General features: G+C 45.0%; 3 protein-coding genes across 7 annotated transcripts in view; 1 reads left to right on the forward strand and 2 right to left on the reverse strand.

Annotated features, from left to right (window-relative positions):
• The window catches only part of ACAD8 (acyl-CoA dehydrogenase family member 8), a 16,177-nt gene extending 14,389 nt beyond the window's left edge, over positions 1 to 1,788 (reverse strand). The window contains exon 1 of the mRNA XM_029956025.1: positions 1,640 to 1,788. Coding sequence (XP_029811885.1) covers positions 1,640 to 1,748 — 109 coding nt within the window. The 5' untranslated portion in view covers positions 1,749 to 1,788. The remainder of the gene's footprint in view (positions 1 to 1,639) is intronic.
• Positions 1,740 to 7,238, forward strand: THYN1 (thymocyte nuclear protein 1). 5 transcript variants are annotated; one of them, XM_029956030.1, is made up of 8 exons: positions 1,740 to 1,778; positions 2,282 to 2,367; positions 4,143 to 4,324; positions 5,147 to 5,215; positions 5,569 to 5,661; positions 6,199 to 6,294; positions 6,546 to 6,696; positions 7,033 to 7,238. In XM_029956030.1, the coding sequence occupies exons 2-8, from the start codon at positions 2,316 to 2,318 to the stop codon at positions 7,077 to 7,079; spliced, it is 690 nt and encodes a 229-aa protein (XP_029811890.1). In that variant the 5' UTR covers positions 1,740 to 1,778; positions 2,282 to 2,315; the 3' UTR covers positions 7,080 to 7,238. The 5 variants fall into 5 exon arrangements, with proteins under 5 accessions (XP_029811890.1, XP_029811891.1, XP_029811887.1 ...); XM_029956027.1 differs by lacking the exon at positions 1,740 to 1,778 and adding an exon at positions 1,924 to 2,152; XM_029956028.1 differs by lacking the exon at positions 1,740 to 1,778 and adding an exon at positions 1,924 to 2,090.
• Positions 3,673 to 20,276, reverse strand: part of VPS26B (VPS26, retromer complex component B) — a 26,921-nt gene continuing 10,317 nt past the window's right edge. Inside the window, exons 3-6 of the mRNA XM_029956026.1 lie at positions 16,160 to 16,324; positions 13,147 to 13,322; positions 10,417 to 10,559; positions 3,673 to 9,997 (exon numbers count right to left, since the gene is read on the reverse strand). Coding sequence (XP_029811886.1) covers positions 9,851 to 9,997; positions 10,417 to 10,559; positions 13,147 to 13,322; positions 16,160 to 16,324 — 631 coding nt within the window. The 3' untranslated portion in view covers positions 3,673 to 9,850. The remainder of the gene's footprint in view (positions 9,998 to 10,416; positions 10,560 to 13,146; positions 13,323 to 16,159; positions 16,325 to 20,276) is intronic.

Here is a 20,276-nt window from a genome sequence, read left to right on the forward strand (position 1 = left end):
AGGTGGTGTTGATGGTGGAGGGCACTTGAGGGGAAGAGCACTGGGTGTTGTATGGAAAACAATTTGACAATAAAATATTATGGAAAAAAAAGTACTTTCAAACTATAAATAGAAAAGAAAACTAATAAAAGATTTAAGGGTTGGAAAAAAAATGATTGTCTTAAGTTTTTCACTTATTAAAATATGCAATGAAACAAACAAATATTTGTTAATCACTCCCATTAACTTGATATTCTAATAGTGTGGAATGATACATTAAAGGACAATTTCCTTTAATTTTACTGATTAAAAAAAATACTTTTTTTTAAAAGAGGTGAAAAAGTACCTCATTGGTTGAAGTTATACAACTAGCTGCTGGAAGTACTCCAACATATGTAACTTATGTGTTATTAAATATTTAATAGTAACCTATTTAATATTTAATCTATTTGTCACCAGAACAACTCCTTACCTGCCTTGGTATCAGCAAGGGTGACTTTCTTTACCAAATTCTAATTGCTGTAACAGGGCAGCACCTTGTGAAGGAGTTTTAGGACACGGAGAAGAAAACAGTATTCTATACTAGTGTATTTATAGATCCTGGGTGTAATTTAAGGAATTCATCACCTATTCTTCAATGAAAAAGTGTCATTTATTCGAAAGATTTTTTTTCCCCAAAAAGTAAAAAACGTGGTTAGAATCGCAAAGTGACTGGGGATCTATCCCGAATCAGCCTAGGCCCCCATCACTCCCTGTTCTTCACATCCAAATTATTTGTCTGGTGCTTAAAAACATTTAGGTCTGCCAATTCTGGCAATAAGAATGTGCAATAAGAATGTGCAATAAGAATGATTCTCCTCACAGAAATTTCAGCTGTAATAGGCTTTAGATGTTAAGTCATAAAATTCATGAGCACACCCTTATCACATTAGGAAGGAGCATTCCTTCATCTTACACAGCCAGCTCCAGGCTTTTTACATTCTTACCACTTTTATGACCTTAAATGACCTATGATTAAAACAAAATGAAACAAAGTCACAAGTTTCTGCAGCTCTCTATGCACCCACTCCTTATCAGGAACCAGGGATAGTAACAGAATCTACCTCAGAGTTGAGAGGATAATTGCAAATCCCTTAGTTACTGTTTTCACAAGTAAACTTATTAAATGTGGTATCAAGAAACTGATAATAACAAGTACGTATAAGGAGATTTGAACAATTAACAAATAGCATCAGCAGCAAAGATGAAGCTGTAACACAAAGTATTTTCCAATCTTAACATATCTTCAGAGAACCCCTGTGAAGTAGACAGGAGGGAAGACGGGCCTTAAGAGCCAGCTGACGGCCTGGAGCACAAGTTAGGACGGCTGGCTTCCCACCCACGGAGGGTATGGGGTGGAAGAGTTAGGACAAGGGCCAGGGGCGCAAAAGATGGAAACAGCATCGAATGAGGGCTGCTAGGGAAGCCAGCCAGGTGGACGGGATGGGGAGATCGGCCAGCGAGGGAAGCCGACTCGGGAGCGGGCAGGTGGGCCTTAGGGTGATGGCCCCGGTGACCGTCCACGACTTCCCAGAGGTTAAAGGCGCTCTAGGGGCGCGCAGACCACGGCACTCCCTCCTTGTCCGGGACCCGGACACCTACACCCCGGGGTGAGACTTACGATCGATGCAGGAGACCAAACTCCGGCGGCTGCATTGGCAGGGGGCCTGCAAACCACCGCGCAAGCCGAGGAGTCTCCACTGCAACCACCAGCGGCTGCGTCGCAACATCGCAGTCTTTGCTCCAGCCAGAATCTGCAGGCGAGTAACATTTGCTTCTGCACGGGCTTGCCACGCAGTGCACTCTGGGAGTTGTAGTGCATCCAGCAGCCCTCACAGCCAAGATTCAGGGGATTTGCTTCAGAAGCAGCACTACAACTCCCAGAGATGCCGGAGTCTAGGCGCTCCAGAGCCGTGTCTTAGTGCTGAGGGCGCAGATGCTGTGCCGGGGTTCTGGCGCCTAGGGAGGTTGGCTGAAGTTGTGTACGCGGAGCCATTGGGTCTGTGTAGCGGCAGAATAGTGAATTAATGGGAGAAGGATCAGGTTACGAACAGAAGAGACTTTAATGACAGGTTGTGCAAGATGGAAATTGTTGGTAGATAACTGGGGGAAGGATTTGATGGCCCAAGTTCAGGTGCCTATGTGCTCCGCAAAAGACCCTCGGGGTTGAGACTCCGCTTCCTCTCATTGTCTGCATCTTGCTTTGCAGAGGTTTCTGGGGGGCAGATTCAGAGTTGCCTCTTGTATTCTCGGTTGATTCCAGAATCCTCTGCACTTCAAGTCCTCGCAGGGGAACCATGCCGAGACCCCGGAAGAGGCTGGCCGGGACTGCCGAGGCTGCTGGGCCAGGTGAGCTGAACGTAGGCTGCAAAAAGGCGGCCCTAGTTTCTCTTAGGACCTGTTTCATACTGCCCACTTTCAACTCCCTGCCTGTGAGGAGAGTCCTTTTGTGGATTTTCTGTTATGTTATTCCTAATTGCCCTCCATCTTCTTTATTCTTCCAACCCCTTCCCCCCCAAACTTTTCCCCAGAGCCTCTTCTGCTTGTTTGTTCACTGAAGCAATAGTTCTTTGCTGTAGATATGGGTGACTTGTACTAAGGTCAAGTGCATACAGTTCTGCTGGGTGGCTCAGTTCATTGAGGGTAAGACATTGGCTCAAGTCATGATCTCACAGTTTGTGAGCTTGAGCCAGCCTCACATAGGGCTTGCTGCTGTTAGTGCAGAGCCCGCTTCAGATCTTTTGTTCCCCACTCTCTCTGTCCCTCCCCAGCTCCCACTTGCTCTCTCAAAAATAAATAAAACATTAAAAGATTAAAAAGAAAGAATATACAGTTCTGCTGTCATGGAAAATGCAAACAGATATAAATTAAAAGGCATGGGAAACTGGATGGCTAAGGGTGTGAGAGCAGGAAGGAACACCAGAAACTGAAGTGGAACTTGAGTCTAGCCTTAAAGAATGGGAAGGCTAGAAAAGAAAGGCAAAGAAAATGCGATGACATTTTTATATTCACAAGAATGAATGACACTCTAAGTAGATGAAGAGCAGAAACAAACCAATTGAAGATGGAGAACGTATTTTCGGGAATGGCAGAGGTTCCAGACTGACAATACATTGTGTTATTTGACAAGTAACGGTGTTTGCAGTGTGCTTTCCTCCAAAGGGACCACCGGATCAACTAGGCTAGAGAGATTCTGAGTACTAGACACCCATAAATGATACTTAATGAGGGCTGATGTAGGAGAGCTGGGACTAAATTCGGAGGCAGTGTGGTACAGTCATTAAGGGTAGATCCAGATAGACCAGGAGACAGTTCCTGATTATACTGTTTACTAAAATGTGTAATCTAGGACACATTTAGCGGATGAAAATAATATCTTATACATTATATAGATTAATTGAATTACTGTTAGATAACAAAGAGAGCTTAGGGTCTGTCATGTAGTAAGAATTTAACAACTGTTAGCTATTGAGTGCCTAATATGTTCCAGGAACATTTTTTCTAATTCTCTTAGGATAAAGTCATCTTTGTCATGTCTACAAAGTCCAGAATGAGCTGTTTTATCCAACTTCTGCTGGCATCTTCAAGGAGCTGAAAGGAGGCAGGCCACAAAGCACACTGAGCAAACAAGAAAGAACTAGGAGATGATGATGATGATAATAGCTAACATTTATTGTGCATTTATTATAATGCCAGGCATTGTCTAAGAGCATTGTTTGCACTATCTTATTTGATATCCAAAACAAGTCTGTGGAGTAGGTGCTCAGTTTCCTCATTGGAGAGAAAAAGCCTCAGCAAAGGCACAGAAGATAGTGAGGTAAAGAAAGGAAATTACTTAACAGAAGCCAGGACTCTGCTAGGACTGTCAGTCCTAACCCACAACCATGTAAGGTATTCCTATCCCACTGAATGGATAATCCCGAAGATACCCTGTAAAGATGGGCATTCCTGTCCCATTTTTATAGATAAACTGAAGTTCAGCAATTCAGCTGTCAATTTCTGCTAGTAATTGATAGATTCCATGATTTGAATCCAGGTGTGACTCCAAAGCATGTGCCTTCCCCACAATGGAACATTACTTCTCAGCCAGCATGACCAGTTTCTTCTGTTTGCTTCTGTTGCAGACAATAAGGGGCCAGAAGGAAAACGTCCCAAGACTAAGAACCCAGCAGGGGCATCAGTTAAAGTGGTTAACTCCAGCCCTCAGAAGACTTCAGCCTCTAAAAACTGTGGGAAGAATCTAAGTAGTTACTGGCTGTTGAAGTCAGAGCCAGAAAGCCAACTAGAGAAAGGTGTAGATGTGAAGGTGAGACTAGATACCTGTCTTTAATCCCTTCAAGCAGTTTTTTTAGTTAAGAAATAAATATGGGACACCACAGCCTCTACCAGCTTCTCTGAAAAGTAGAGTTAAGGACAAGATCATAAGCAAATAAGGAATAAAATCAGCATGGTTATTACCAGCAACTATCTGTTTTGTGAAACTTCTAGCTAGGTCAGGGGTGGTAAACTTTTTGTAAAAGGCCATATAGTAAATATTTTAGGTTTTCAGGTCTTCTTGTTGCTTCTGTTGCTTGTTGCTTCTTGTTGCAATTCTGCTGTTGCAAGAAAGTGGGTTATGGATGACATGTAAATAAATGGTGTGGGTGTGTTTCAAAAAAGCCATTTACAAAATAAGGCCTAAAAGCTATAATTTGCCAACCCAGGCGTGGGCAACATTTCAATCTTAGGCGGCCTTACTCTTGCCACCTGCCATGTTCCTATGTATCTCTCTGCCAACAGTTAGTATATATTCAGTGAATTAATATAAACCAATTTTAATAATAGCTTGGAGAAAACAAGTATTATAGAAGAAAGATGTAATACTTTAATGAGTGAAATACAAATAACCAACAGATTACTTTATCATCTGGATTATCCATTCAACTACTTAGCAAAGATTATAAAGGTAACACAAGCCTTACTTACATTGCCCAATAGAAGTGGCTTTGTGGAACTACTTCCCAGTAAACTACACACTTCCACTATAGCTAGGAGCACCCTCAGTGTAGGGGAAGAAGCTATCTACGTCCATATATTTACAGTTGTTTCCAATGTTGTTTAATGAACGGATTCATTTCCTGTTGCCTAGTTCAGCATTGAGGATCTTAAAGCACAGCCCAAGCAGACAACATGCTGGGATGGTGTTCGCAACTACCAGGTAAGAGAGTAAAAGGGCCCGAGACACAGGTGTTGGGTAAACTTCTGCCTCCTTCCATGACTTACTCAGTAGCAAAATCTCTTAGCCAATGTTGGTTTTTTCCCCAGATTGTAAAACTGAAACTATTCAAAACTACCTTAATTACTTTGCATGCAATTTGCAACTGGTCTGTGTTCTGGCCAGTGTCTGGATACAAGTCTGGGTGTCCTGGCAAAGGCAAGTATTGAATTGAGTTACGGGGAAGCCGCAGAAAGGAAAATCTCATCTAATGGAAGCAGACTTGATTTCTGCTAACAGCTAGTGTTTTCCAGTGGGCGAGGAGGATAGTCGTTGTTTATTCTCCCCTGGGACAGGCCCGGAACTTCCTTCGAGCCATGAAGCTGGAGCAAGAAGCTTTCTTCTACCACAGCAACTGCAAAGAGCCAGGCATTGCAGGGCTTGTGAAGGTCAGTTGTATAGGTGTCAGTCAATCCCTCTCCCTTCGGGGAGACTTACTCATGTAGATATAAAGGAACACAGCTTAAATCAGTAACAGAAGTACCCTACTCCCCATCCCTGATGTCACCACTCAGGCCTCTTCAATACAAGGACTATAATAAGGCCTACATCTCAGGTTGCACTGGTCCATTCTCTTCATTTCTATGCCTTGGTCTTTCACTCAAAAACAGGCCTGATGGTAGCCTCTTCCAAACCAGAAGTTACTAGGATAAAATTATTAACAGCAGGTGGGAAGACAGTGGCACCAATAATAACCTTTAATACTTGGTTTTAGAACATTACTTTTAAGATTTTATCAAAACAAGGTTGATTCCTATGCCTGCTCTAGCCCGTGTATTATTTCCCCGATATCTGAGCCTTCATTAGCTCTACAGCAAGGCAGAAGAGGTAAGAATGTGCAGGGTCAGAAGTGAAAGTCAGACTTAAAAACTGGCCATGGGGCTGACTGTGCAGGGAAGTGATTGGAGACTTGGTTTTCGTTTCAGATTGTGAAGGAGGCTTACCCAGACCACACACAATTTGAGAAAAACAGTCCCCATTATGACCCATCCAGCAAAGAAGACAGCCCCAAATGGTCCATGGTAAAGAATATTATTTTTCCTATTTCATGAGAGGAAAAGAATGGACAGAGAGGGAGGAAGAAGGTGTGGGATGTCTTTAGGTCAAGGTACAGAGTCCAGGTCTTACTCAGATGGGGTTACCCTGGCTTTGGGAATAGGAACAGAACACTGGCAGCCCTACTTGTAAGAACCTCCCATAAGCAGCTAAAATGCACAATGAACAGAATCTACCTGCTCGTGTCTTTCTGTCCCATACACCTTCTGTCACACAGGTGGATGTTCAGTTTGTTCGGATGATGAAGCGTTTCATCACCCTGGCTGAGCTCAAAACCCATCACCAAGCTCACAAAGAGACTGGAGGCCCCTTAAAAAATATGGCTCTCTTCAGTCACCAGAGACTCTCAGTTCAGCCCCTGACCCAAGGTAAGAGTGGGCCCTTTCCTTTATAATTACTCACAAACCAGAATGACTCCAGGAACTCACATTTATTACTGATTAACTTCGGGCACAATATTCAAACTCTCTGAGCCTGTCTCCTCACCTGTCACATGCACAAGGGAGGGAATACTATGTCTGGAGTTACTCATTACTGTGCACCCAGCTATGCACTATGTACTCGGCACATAGTTAAACACTCCAGAGTTTTTGAATGAGTGACAACCTACCTCAGTAACAATATGAAATGTCTGGCACAACTTCCTGTTCAAGAAGAGACACACCACCTAATTCTTTGCTTTCTTTTCCCTCTTTTTTTGGTAGAGGAGTTCGATTTTATTTTGAGCCTGGAGGAAAAGGAACCAAGTTAACTGGGACACTGTTGCTGGAATAGGCAAGACATTATTCCAAAGAAGTCAAACTTCTGTAAGGCAGAAGGAGGTGTGACGAGGCTTTCTTGTTATGTTCACCCAGGGTTGTGTACATATGTGATTTTCATGTACCTTTTCCAATAAAACATTAATATCAAAGTTGGGAAGCTTTTCTTTTAAAACAGCACTGGGTGTGGTGGAATGCTCCACTGCAGACCTCAGCTCCTCAGTGAGATGTGGGGGTACGTCTACCATCTTCCTTTACTGTAGCAAATACCAGGGGGCAGGGTTGCATGTGTTACTACCTACGGAAATGAACTTTTATCTTTCTACACCAGCCTTCCTCAGCCACCTGCAAAGTTATCTGGGTCCCAGAGGGCTTTAAACCATTAGCAACGTCAGCACAGGTTTCCAGAGGAGGGTAGAGCTGGAATTCCTTTCTTAGTATATGCTTACCTAAATGGGTGTGAATAAAACATCAGTGTTCACCAGGGGCTGCAGCCATGGAGAGAGCAGGTGTCGTGTTGGATCAGAGTGGAGGTCTGTCTCCCCTTCTGTGTGAGTGGGACAGTGTAAGAAGAAACCGCAGAACCTGGTGGACCAGGGGCACAATGCCTCCAAACCAAGGGGCTTTCTTTAATCAGAGAGACAATTGAAACAAGTGTTCTTTTTTTTTCTTTTTTTTTTAAAATACAGCCATTGAAAAGACGACACATTAAGAAACATGTAAACACTGCAGCTGCTTAATTACAAGTTGCACTGCTTGGTTTAGTACCTATGCACTCCCAGGTATGGGGACCTTTAAAGGAGGGGGCGGGCCCTCCTCTCACTTCCACAGTCTCACAGAGAAGTAGAGAGAATGGGGGCAGAGTGAGAGAAAACAGAAGACCTGGCTTGTGCACAGCTCCTGAGAGAATAAAAGCAAATTCTATCTTCTAGTTCTCCCAGAAAAAAGGTGTAAGATGTTAGGAAAGTTGGAAAATGAATTTGGGTTGTCAATTGGGAGACAGAGGAACTGACAGGTCCTTTCTAGTTAAATACCTGCTCTTATGGGAGGCACACCAGAGCCTAATCTCATGATCTGGAAAAGGCAAGGAGCATACAATCTGCCTCCCCCATATCCTTAAACTCCAACCTTGATAATCCAGGGGCAGCTGGATGAGTGATCCTCTTCCCATGAGATTGTCCGTCGCACCTGAACTCGGGGTCTGGCATGGCGGCGGGGAGGGGGGGCACCTTACTTTGCTGTCCCCAGTCAACCTCTAGTGTCATCCCAGCGTCTTCTCCCCCCAGTCTCAGTCCTAACCCATGAGCCCTGCCCAGTCAGAGGCCCACACCTACACTGATTTCTGAGGAAAAGAGGAGTCCCCATTTTCTACAGTAAAAGATGACAAGAAACCCCTGCTTTCCGAATTATAGAGAACTCAGACCCCTGGATATGGACTCATTGGCCAGTGGGGTCTGCTTGAAGGGAAGGGAGGCCAATTGGCCATTTCCAGATGAGGCAGAAAAGGATGTCAACACCTTTACTCCAATAGGCCCGAGCACAGTGCAACAGAGGGAAGGTCCCCTCTTCTTTAGCATAACAAGGATACCCACAAGAGTTTTTGTATGTTTTTAAACAAAAACGTCAATGGTCCTAAAGTCTGGTCAGTCAACTGGTGAAGGTGAAGACATAATTTGGCAAGCAGAATTATTCTTAAGTTGTGTAGCAGGGTCTTCTGCTGAGGCTCTCCTCTCCCTCCTGAAACTCAGAGAGTGAAGGGGTGTGGGCAACGGTAAGGACAAAACTTGCAAGCCCCACTTCCCAAAAATTAAATGAAGGGAGAGCAAGGAGTGATGAGGACCCATTCTTAGGAAGCAAAGAGATCAAGCCCTTCCCCAGATCTCTTAAAGGAAACACATGCCCTTTTCTGGGCTTGCTGTGGCACACAGCCCCCAGGGCTGGGGAATGCAGTCACGGGGTGCAGGCAGACTGCCACAACAGTCGCCATACTTCTGGCTCAACCTCCTATGTCCAACACTGCTGCCATCCATGCATGACACGAACCCCAGGGTATCTCTGTGCCCAGAATTTCTCACAGGTGAGGGGACAACAGCCAAAGGCCCTTCCACAAGCTTCTATTCGAGGACATTACTGACAAGAGTCCATAGAAGATGGAGAAGGGAGGTGCCTGGGTCCCAGCAGTGAGAGAAAGGCCAGAAAGGAGGCGGCTTGTGGAAACTTCAAAGCACCACATCCAAGACTCCCAAAGAGGTAGCTTCCTGATCTTGAGTCTCCCCCACTGCCATTTAGGATGGGGCAGGCCCAGCCTCTTCTGCCACTACCTCAGTCACAGCAGAGGGGAGAATAAGATAGGACTATCCTCCAGCCCCACTGGCAGCTCAGAATCCCAGGGACATGCTCAGATCCTGGATTGGGAAGCTCAGACACCCAGAAGCCAAGGATACCCGCCCTCTGCTCCCCTGTAAGATGTGAGGCAGCCCCCACGGAAGGCCTCGACAGAAGGCTCTTTTCCCCAGAGAGATCAGCTACCATGATGTTACCTCTCCCTGTTCCCACATCGGCCGCAGAATCTCAAGGGGATTGCCTCCCAACCCAAGCCCCTTATGTTCTTCAGAAAAAAGAATTTAAGTCAAAACATGATTTGTTTTCAGGTTGCAAATAACGGGTCAGTTGAGCATCACACCGTCCTCCCCTCCCCCAGCCGCTGGTGTTTGGTAGACGGGGGTGCTGGGTCGAAGCCCAGCAGCTTCTTGGCCCTGGGGGCCTACTGCCTGCTGTTGTTGTCAGACAGCTGGCTGGGGGTCCGCACCTCACCCAGGGAGGTTGTGCCCTCGAAGCGCTGGGAGGCGATGGCTGCCTGATGGGACATGCTCTTCCGTACAATGTCACCCTTCCGCCACAACACCACTTCCTGCAGAATTGGGAGAAGGAGGCAACATGATACCTTGAGAGGGAGGCGTGGGAGTGGGGTTCCCAAAGGCTCCAATTTTCTCCCAGGAATCTTAGCAAAACTTCTCTGCTCCTCTCTCACAAAGGAGAGCCACTGTCCATACCACCCAGGGCTCTTTCTGATGGGGTGGGCAGGAAGGGCAGAGTGGTTGCTGAGCTTGGGCCTGTGAAAGCATACACGAGGTATCAAGTAGGAGCCTCATTCTTGCTGCGGGACTCCCTCTTGGGGAACCAACAAGCAGCACAGAGACTAACCAACTCTTTCCCCTGTACCATCCTGCTTAATCTGTTAGAAATGGAGCCTGATCTTCATGGGGATGATGCCCTTCCTGTGCTGCCTCTCAGGCAGCCAGGTGCCTCCAGGAGGTACCTGGGCCTCACCTGCTGTTTGAAGTAGCGCCGTTCCTCCTCATCTATCAGCACCAGGTTGAGGTAATAGCGCACAGAGAACTTCTTGTTGATGTCCCGCATGGTGGGAGTGAGCTCGTAGCCCGCCAGGAAGAGCCGGATCGGAATGGACTCTCCTAGAAGGACCAGGCAGGAGTCAGAGCAAAGGGCAAAGTGACCCACCTTACCTTACACCAAGTTACTCTCTGCCCACAGCAGGGGAGGCGCCACCTGAGTGTGTGATGGCACACTCAAGGGAACGCTTCTGGCCTTTGGGAAGTTGCATTCTGTGGCTCAGTGATCTGCTGAAGCAAAAATGTGACTCTGCAATTCGATTCCAGGTCCTGTTGCATCTTTTCTCACTGTCCTGACGTAGAAACCAGTGAGTATGAACAACACAGGACACTACTGCTGAGCATCTTTTGATTATATGTAATGTGTCTAGTTGTGTTTTCATGAGCCAATTGCCAAGCCCCAGCTAACTCATGTCACCCCACAATTTCAATGCCACCTTCCTCCAACCTAAATGGTGTATCCCTGGCAAAATACATCCCACTCTAATGGATTGGCAGAGTGGTATAGTGGGTGGTCTGAAAAAGAGAAAGTCCTCATTCTGGTCCCAGGTCCCCATTAACCAGTTATATGACTTCTGAGTAAGTCTATTGCTTTCTCTGGACCCTAATTTTCTCGTGTCAAAAATTGTGGAATCAGACTACATGATATTTTAGGTCCCTTCCAGCTCTAACACTGCCTTTCCTAATTTAAGAGAAATGAAATTAGGGCAGTGATTCTACTGAGAAAGGCCAAACCTATAATGTAATCTAACGCTAAATATAAAAGCACTTTTAATTATCTACTGTTTTGTCTTAATTCTCAGGGGAAATGACAAGTGGGTCTACTTGCACAGCTGGTGAAAAAAATGGAACATGCAGAGGGTCAGGAGAGTTCAGTCCTATCTCCCCAAGGACCTGGCATGATGAGGTCCAAGAATCAGCTGTCATTGTCCCTTCCTTCCACATGGAAGACATGTAGAATAAACAATAAAACATTGGCATCACCAAGCATTTCTAAATGAAAAAGTATATTCTTCATCATCAGTGGCTGCAGGGCTAGAAGAACATAAATGATTGCTACTCCCAAATAATCAAAGATTCCCCAAATGACAAAGCTTCCAACTCCATTCACTCCAGATGTAACATCAGCTCTGGGATGGGTGGGGCGGGAGGCGCACTGTTTCTGTCCCGTTCCCGGTGCTGTCGGTGGCACCTGGTAGTGTTGGCCGAAGTGTGTGCACTTGGTGAATGAATTCAGAGAATGAGTCATTTAACAAGAGCTAGAATTAAGGAATAAAAATGATTATTCTGCATTAATTTCTTGCTCCCTAGCAACAAAGAATGTCAGTAGGAAAAATGGTAAAATGTGCAAACTATCTGTTAAACCAGAACTTTTCAAGCTTCTGGTGTTTTTAAGAGGTGTAACTCTTTTTTATTTTTAAATAGTTTATTATCAAATTGGTTTCCATACAACACCCAGTGCTCTTCCCCACATGTGCCCTCCTCCATCACCACCACCTCTTTTCCCCCCTCCCCCTTCCCCTTCAATCCTCAGTTCTATTTCCAGTATTCAATAGTCTCTCAGGTTTTGCGTCCCTCTCTCTTCCCAACTCTCTTTTCCTCTTCCCCTCCCCCTGGTCCTCCATTAGGTTTCTCCTGTTCTCCTGCTAGACCTATGAGTGCGAACACATGGTATCTATCCTTCTCTGCCTGGCTTATTTCACTTAGCATGACACCCTCGAGGTCCATCCACTTTCCTACAAATGGCCAGATTTCATTCTTTCTCATTGCCATATAATACTCCATTGTATATATACCACATCTTCTTGATCCACTCATCAGGTGATGGACATTTAGGCTCTTTCCATGTTTTGGCTATTGTTGACATTGCTGCTATGAACATTGGGGTACATGTTCCCCTATGCATCAGCACGTCTGTATCCCTTGGGTAAATCCCTATCAGTGCTATTGCTGGGTCATAGGGGAGTTCTACTGATAGTTTTTTGAGGAACCTCCACACTGTTTTCCAGAGTGGCTGCACCAGTTTGCATTCCCACCAACAGTGTAGGAGGGTGCCCATCTTTCCACACCCTCGCCAGCATCTATAGACTCTTGTTCATTTTAGCCACTCTGACTGGTGTGAGGTGGTATCTCAGTGTGGTTTTGATTTGTGTTTCCCTGATGATGAGTGATGCTGAGCATCGTTTCATGTGCCTGTAGGCCATCTGGATGTGCTCTTTGGAGAAGTGTCTGCCCATGTCTTCTGCCCATTTCTTCACTGGGTTATTTGTTATTTGGGTGTGGAGTTTGGTGAGTTCTTTATAGATTTTGGAAACTAGCTATTTATCTGATATGTCATTTGCAACTATAATTTCCCATTCTGTCAGTTGCCTAACTCTTAAGATGCAATCTCTAGTATAAGTTCAATGTGTAAATGTGGTTGAGGTGGAGCACTTCTGGGGGAAGGTGGAAAAGGAGCCTGAAGTTCCACATACCCAGCCCTCCTTTTCCTCTTTACTGGGATCCACAGTGAACAATTAGAGATGAGAAATTATAGGGGAATAGGCAATCTTACTTCAAGCAGTATTACCCCCTAAGCTCCTCTACAATTCCGTGCGGGGCCTGGGAGAATAGGGGAGGCAGCTGTGGGCTTAGGGGCCAGGACGCTCACCTCTCACGGGCGCCCCATCCATGATCTCATACTTGGCTATTGTGTCGTTCTCGTGGTACACATTGGGGCCTGTGCCTGTCGTTTCCCGCTTGATGATATCTATCTCCATGTGCTTGATTTTGATTCTCACCAGCAGGAAGTAGATCTTCCCTACAATGACATCTTTCAAGTGGTATCTGGGGAAGAGAAAGCAGAGAAAACAAGATGTGAGTGCAGCAGCTGACCTGTGCACATCTCCAGGCCTTCTGGGTTTCAGGAGAGGGGGCGCCACCATGCAGGCTGGCAAAAGATGGAGTCACGGTGCACACTCACCCATATTCTCACCGCAACTACCACTGTGGAATGATTTCCCAGTATGCTGTTTACTTGAAGCACAGTGGCCTCTATCCCTTCCATTCTTCCATATACAAGTCATAGGACATTTGTCCTGCATGTTACATGCTCATCTGATCTATCTCCCCAGTACTTTAGTTCTATTTATGTCTTTTGTATTTGTGTATGTGTTGTCTTAAACGTCCTGACGTGTGGGAGTCCAGCCCCACAAAAGCAGGAACCAGTCTTGCTCTCTCTCTCTTTGAACTCCACAAGACGTCTTATGGAAACTGGGTCTTGGTAGCCTATAGCAAGCAGCTTTGTCTGCTGTGGACATGACAGGTCAGTGCATGCATACTGTTTCACGGGCACCTTCTCTCTGGGCCCTGCTGACTGGCTTGTGCTCTGTGAACTGTTGTAATTTCGGCCATGCTGCACAATGCTTTCTGACCTTTCAAGCTTTTGAGTCAGTCTGTAGTACCAGTCTGTGTGTACACATGCAGGCAGAGGGGAAAATCTTCAAACCTGAAGCTCAGAATCATGGGATGGAAGTATTGACAGTGACTGTAGAATTTAACCTTCTTATGTTACAGGTGAAGAAAAGAGAGTTCGAAGAAGATAGAACCACTATCTTGAACCCCTGGTTCAAACTTGAACCAGACTGGAGTAAGGGGCAGATGCAGGGTACAAACCCAGGTGCCCGATTTCTAGGCTTGTCTTCTCCCCTCTGTTTCATTCTGCCTTTCTGCTTAGTCTAACTGGGAAGACTGCAGACATTCTCAGCAGATGACCTAAGAACACTTACAAAAGCAGAACAGGCTGCTCGCAGCATTTTAGACAGAATGCTGAGAGAGCATAGATTCTAGGGGTTTTTTAAATTTTGAAAAATTGAACATTTCTTTTTTTCTAAAATTTTTTTAATATTTATTTTTGAGAGAGAGAGAGAGAGAGAGAGAGAGAGAGAGAGAGAGCGCGCAAGCGAGCATAGGTGGGGGGAGCGGAAGAGAGAGAGGGAGACACAGAATCCAAAGCAGGCTCCAGACTCTCAGCCATCAGCACAGAGCCCAACGTGGGGCTTGAACCCCTGAACCTCGGGATCCTGACCTTGAGCCAAAGTTGAACCCTCAACTGACTGAGCCACTCTGGCGTCCCTAAAAGTTCCATTATTCTAAAGTCAGTCCTACATGGAAGCACTAATATGTGACAAACATAAAAGTGTCATTCCTTTGGAGGGCATAGAACCCTGGTTCATGGCTTTTCTTTCACTTCATCCTTTCTGTATTTGAAACCCACTAACCTGTTCCAGGACTCCACTCCTCAGATGAGAAATCTGAGGCACAGAAGTGTTAGCACCTGCTAATCTTATCCCAAGAGCAATCCTTAACGGCAGAATAGAATTAGGCTCTCCTTAGACTGTCTGCGTTCGCACAGCACAGCCTGCTGAGACGCAGGACAGGTCTGAACATCCAGTTCTTGATGTTATGAAGTAGATTCTCTGAAGTTTCCTTCACATACCACACATGGTCTTGAACATATTGCTGACGGACAGATATTTTGAGCTTCTACAAGGTGGCACTGCCTGCCAACCACACCTTTTACCAGGTGGTTGGCATGTTGGTGGGCACACACTTTTGGTGGCTCCTTTCCAGAAAGCCCAAAGAGCCCCCCCGAGAGTGTGAGGGGAAAGGGGAAGAAGGCTGTTTCCTTATGTGTCCCTGCCTGGCCCAGATCAACACCCCTCAGCTCGCCTCACACCGTTCCACAGGTGGAACCAACCAAGCAGGACCCATTCTTGGTCACAAGTGGTTCCAGGCCAGAAGGCAGGGGAAAGAATATGCCTTTTCCTCACCCCTGTTCTAGGAAGCATATATGTTGCTAGTTTTTTTTTTTTTTTTTAAGCCCTGTTCCTTTCCCTTCACAGGAAAGCCAACTGGCTCAGCCCCTGGAAAATAGTGGGTCTGATGTGACGGTCTCCCCAGTGAGAATCCTAGTTAGAGACTCTAATTTCTTTTTTTAGCTCTCTGTGAATAGAATACACTTTTACTTTGCATGTTTGATTTTCAAACATTCTCAGGAATGTATTATACTGAGAAGAAAGATGTCTGTGGTACATTTTTGAAGTGTCAGTAAGTTTTGTTTTAGATTATTTAAAAGCACTTAAGTAGTTTCATGTTCAGATGGCAAACACAGTTTAAAACACACATGGCTTCCCAACTTGCCAGCTAAAATTTAAAGACCTTTATAAAAAGGTGTTCTTTGCTATAATTCATTTAAGCTCAGGAGGAAGCAACAAAGTGTGGCCAGTGTTTGGTTTCTTCACATTGGTCTGTAAAGACATATTGTAGATTGGACACAAATGATAACAGGAATGGTATTCTGAGGTGATTCATGGTCACCAGTAGAAGCCAGGAACTGTACCTACATCCAAAACAACCTTAAAGTTTGTTGAGCTTGACTCTGAAAGGCAATGTAGGGTATTTGACTTACATGTATCTTTTTAATGGCAAACCATTTAGTTTAAGTAGAATGAAGTTTGATTTCCTGGGCTACCTTTCACCAGCCTGACACATACATCACGGTACCCTGTCCGTGAACACATCACTACACGTCAGCCAAGGCCAGGACTCCACCAGCTTGCATTGTCATCAAGTCTTATTAACCTCCCTCAATCGTTCACAGCCATGAGGCCCCAGATACTTACTTAGACTTATTATACTCAAACTCAATGTGCAAGCAGTCCTCGATCCCGACCTCCATCTTGATGGAAGAGTTCAGCTCTGGATATGTGCTGAGTGTGTGAACTACTATGTCCATCTCTTTGACAACATCATTGAGACGGCGGCTGATAGTGGCTCGAAGGAAATACCTGTAGGAGATAGATGTGTTGTGAAGGAACACTCTGGGTCTCTAGATGCTGCCTTGATTTACCCACCAAATAGACCCACTGCAGAGAAGCCCTTACAGTGGTTACCCTTTGGGGCTTTGTATCCCTTTGAGAATTTACCTCGGTGGACCCTCCTCCCAGAAAAACAAACAAACAAAAATGAACATATGCACTTATAACACAAAATTTTGCAATTATAGCTCCAGGGAGTTCAAAGACCTTCCCTCAAATCCCTTTTCAAGTTCATCCTCTGAGCTGAGAGCACTGCCCTAAACAAAGTGGTTTCTCTGCTCTATACTCCTATGTCAACTTATCCTGATGCCTTTCATGCCTCTCACCACTGTCTACCATGTATATTTGTGTATGGGTTTTAACTTCTTCAACCAAATCCCAGCTCTTCAGGCACATGGGTTTGTCTTATACCTTCTATTTGCATGCCTGCTTACTTAACAATATTCAATCAGTAAGCATTTTCCAAGTTCCTCAAGTTAAATGGGAGGGATAGGGAATGGCGAAAGTAAGTCAGCTTTTCATTCAGCAAACATTTATTGTTCAGCATATGATGAATAGGATACAGCCTCATGGGAAGCTCAGAGTCCACTGGGGAGGGTGGGTCAACAAACAGAAAAATTAGAACACGCAGCAAGTGCTAAATTAGATAGAGGAATCAAGTGCTAGAGAGAGAGAGAGAGAGAGAGAGAGAGGCACGCAGGCAGAGCAGACCTTACAAGTAAAGCAGCAGAGGTGGAAGAGGTCCTGGTTTGAACAAAGAAAGACTCTGGCTGGACGATGGATCCTTGGGGGAGGTGTTGCTGTGGTAGCAGACAAGTAGGGAAGAACAGAGAGACACGGCCCTCGAAGGGCTTAGTAAGCTAAGCCTGACTGTCCGGTGAGTCACCCTAGTGCAGCCGACCCCCAGCATCCCTGTGCCCTGGACTTATTCTGTGCTAATACCCAGTGAATGGAGCAACACCCCTTTAATATCTTCTCCTAAATAAAACTTCGGTAATCTGCATCACCTGTCAACTGTTCCTGGAGAAAGCTACTAACCAGATCGACTGCACATTTAGGCTACTCTCCTCTGGGTGGCCCTGACCAATGCTTGGCAATCCTTTTATTCATCTCAGTAACTTTGCCACATTCCCCAAGACTTATTTGTCCCTAACCCTTTTGTAATTGCTCAGGCTCTCAAGTCTCTTCTGCATCTCTGTGGGATTCATAGCTTTTACTCTACTGAGAAAACGAAGGCCACGTCAAGATTTCTAATTCTCTCCCTTCTCGGCTTTGTGCTGTTTCTAACCTAGGGCTTAAATATGCATCTCTATCTTTGCCCATCCTTTCCTTGTTCCAACAGCACCTCAGCCTCTCAAGTCCTTTCTCCTTCTCCATCTGACTTTCACTCTGGGGAATGGTGATGGAAGGGAGCAGCTTCCAAAATCCTGAGGCCCAGGCAGAGCTGACATGTAATTGCTCTGCAGACGGATACAGGCGTCAACATTTTCTAAAACCTCCCAAGTGATTCTAATATGGGAGCCTTGGTAGAGAACTACTGTCTGGCATCTTGATTCTTCAAGTTTTCCAATTTTCTCAACATACTGAATATCTCTCCAGTAAAGTCCTCCTCCTTTGAGTTTATGCAAAGTCCCAAGCTCAACAATCCTGCAACATTCCAGACCTTACACTCTTGACCATTCTTCAGGGACAGCTGTCACACAGGGGCCCTTTCCAGTCACTACTACTCACCTCTGGCTTCGGTCTCCACCACCAGAAACTGCCCTCCTGAAGGTAACACATCCCTCCTTCCCCCCTCCCAGTTTCTAAATCCAGCGGTCTTTTCTTTCAGCTTGTTTCTACACTGGAGTGTACAATGCTTCCTCCTCTTCCTTGAAATACTCTTCCTATGGTTCCACAGGAGGGCTTTACTCTGCTTCTCCACCGCCACCCCCCCCCAACCTGTCCTCTTATCTGTAACCAATTGCCCCAATAGGTCCTGCCTGGGCTCTTCTCCCTCAGCTCTCCTCCTTGAAAAATGTACCAGATTTTACCCCTGAGCAAAGGACTCTCACTGGTGCATTTCTCTGTCCTGAGTCCCAGGCTTGCATTTCCAACTGTCTAGTGAACTTTCACACATTTTACCAGTGCTGCAGGCTTTATAATTGGATCAATCATCTTAACTATATATCATCTCCTCTTCCTGACAGCCTGTCTGCATCTCCACTCAGTGGTCAATTCTGTTGATATCTATTAAATTCCTCATTTTCTGCCTGTTCCCGTTGTGTCTACTAAGGTAAGAGTAAGAGGCTTAGGACCTCATACTAGCCTCTAAAAATTTTGTCCCTGCACTCCATCCATTCATCAAAGAACATGGGTTGACTTTAAATTAATTGTCCAAAAGAACCACTCCCTCGGATAAACACAAAGGAAGAGGAGTCCAGAATGATTTTTTCATGTTTCCCCTCTGCCTGATACGATACAAACCCTTAATCTGGAACTGACATTTATAAATTGTCCTTAACCAATTTTCCCTTCTTGACCTCTTCTCTTTCTCAACATGAACCCTGAAGTCTTCATCTAATTGGACAGCTACACCTTTTTCTCTTTTATTCAGTGCGTGTGTGTGTGTGTGTGTGTGTGTGGTAAAATACAGAAGAGGTTCAGAGTATGCCACTCTAAAATATGCCACTCTGGCATAAGAATTATGCTGAGCAAAAAGCAGCAGACATAAGAAAAACTCTCTGCCCTCCCCACTCCCCAGCAGGAAGAGCAGAACCTTCTTAATCACCGAAGACAACTGTTATCAGCCCAGAGACTACACTAGAGAATTCTATATAACAAGTCTTACTAACCCAACTCTTTCCTTCCATTTGTTCCCCCCATATATTTACCTTCCCAAAATTCATGGCCCCTAAAAGCTGACAGTCCCTTTCCTTTGTTTCATCACTTCTCTGTAAAATTATTCTTCTTCTGTTAAGATGCTGACATAAGCTTTGAGTTCTAACCACCCTTTTGCATGACCAATCTCTGAGTTCCATGTGTATGCACAAGGCACATGTGAATCGACTGGTCTGCCTTTCTGTTGCCACCCTGTCTTCCATCAGTCTGATTTGCAGAGCCTCAGCCAGGGGACCTAAGATTGACAGAGGAAAAAAACCTTTTTCCTCCCCTACCATATATATAATAAAATGGAACATTTTAATCATACTTCAGTGACATTAAACACATTCATATTGTTGTGAAATCATACAGTATTTGTCTTTTTATGACTGGCTGATTTCACTTAGCATAGTGTTTTCAAGGTTCATCCATGTTGTAGCATATGACGGGTTTCTTCCTTTTTTTGAGCTGAATAATATTCCACTGTATGTGTATCCATTTATCTGCTGATGGAATGCAAGTTGGTCCACCTGTTGCCTGTTGTGAACAATCTGCTATGTGTGGGGGTACACAGATGTTTGAGTCCTTGCTTTCAGTTCTTTTGGAATTCCTGGATCATTGCTTAAGAGCAACTTTTAAGAGCCATCAACTGCAAATATGAAATTAAATAATATTAAGTCTCACAGGCACGTTTAGGTGACAACTAGAGTGTCCTCACTGTTGCAGCCTTTTCTGAGTGCAACTGGGAAATACTGTCTTTAGTTTGGGTAATGTTAGGGGTTAGACCTCTCTGCAAAGATTGAAACAGAAGAGCCTACGATCACTCTTCTGATGAAAGAGGGGAGACCAGGGAGAGAGAAGGAAAGGAAAGGTCTTGCTGTAGTCCACACCACCCAAAAACCAGGCCTTAAGGTGATAAAGATGAGCTGATCTTAAGATAGAATCAAGACCTGGAGGCAGGTGTCCAAGGTCATGGAGGATGTTGGCTTTATCACAGTAATTCCACATAGTCTCAGATTACGTACAAGAGTCTAGGGATGTTCTGGATTTTTTTTTTTTT

Source organism: Suricata suricatta, chromosome 11 (genome assembly GCF_006229205.1).
Source record: "Suricata suricatta isolate VVHF042 chromosome 11, meerkat_22Aug2017_6uvM2_HiC, whole genome shotgun sequence".
NCBI classification, from domain to species: Eukaryota; Metazoa; Chordata; class Mammalia; order Carnivora; family Herpestidae; genus Suricata; species Suricata suricatta.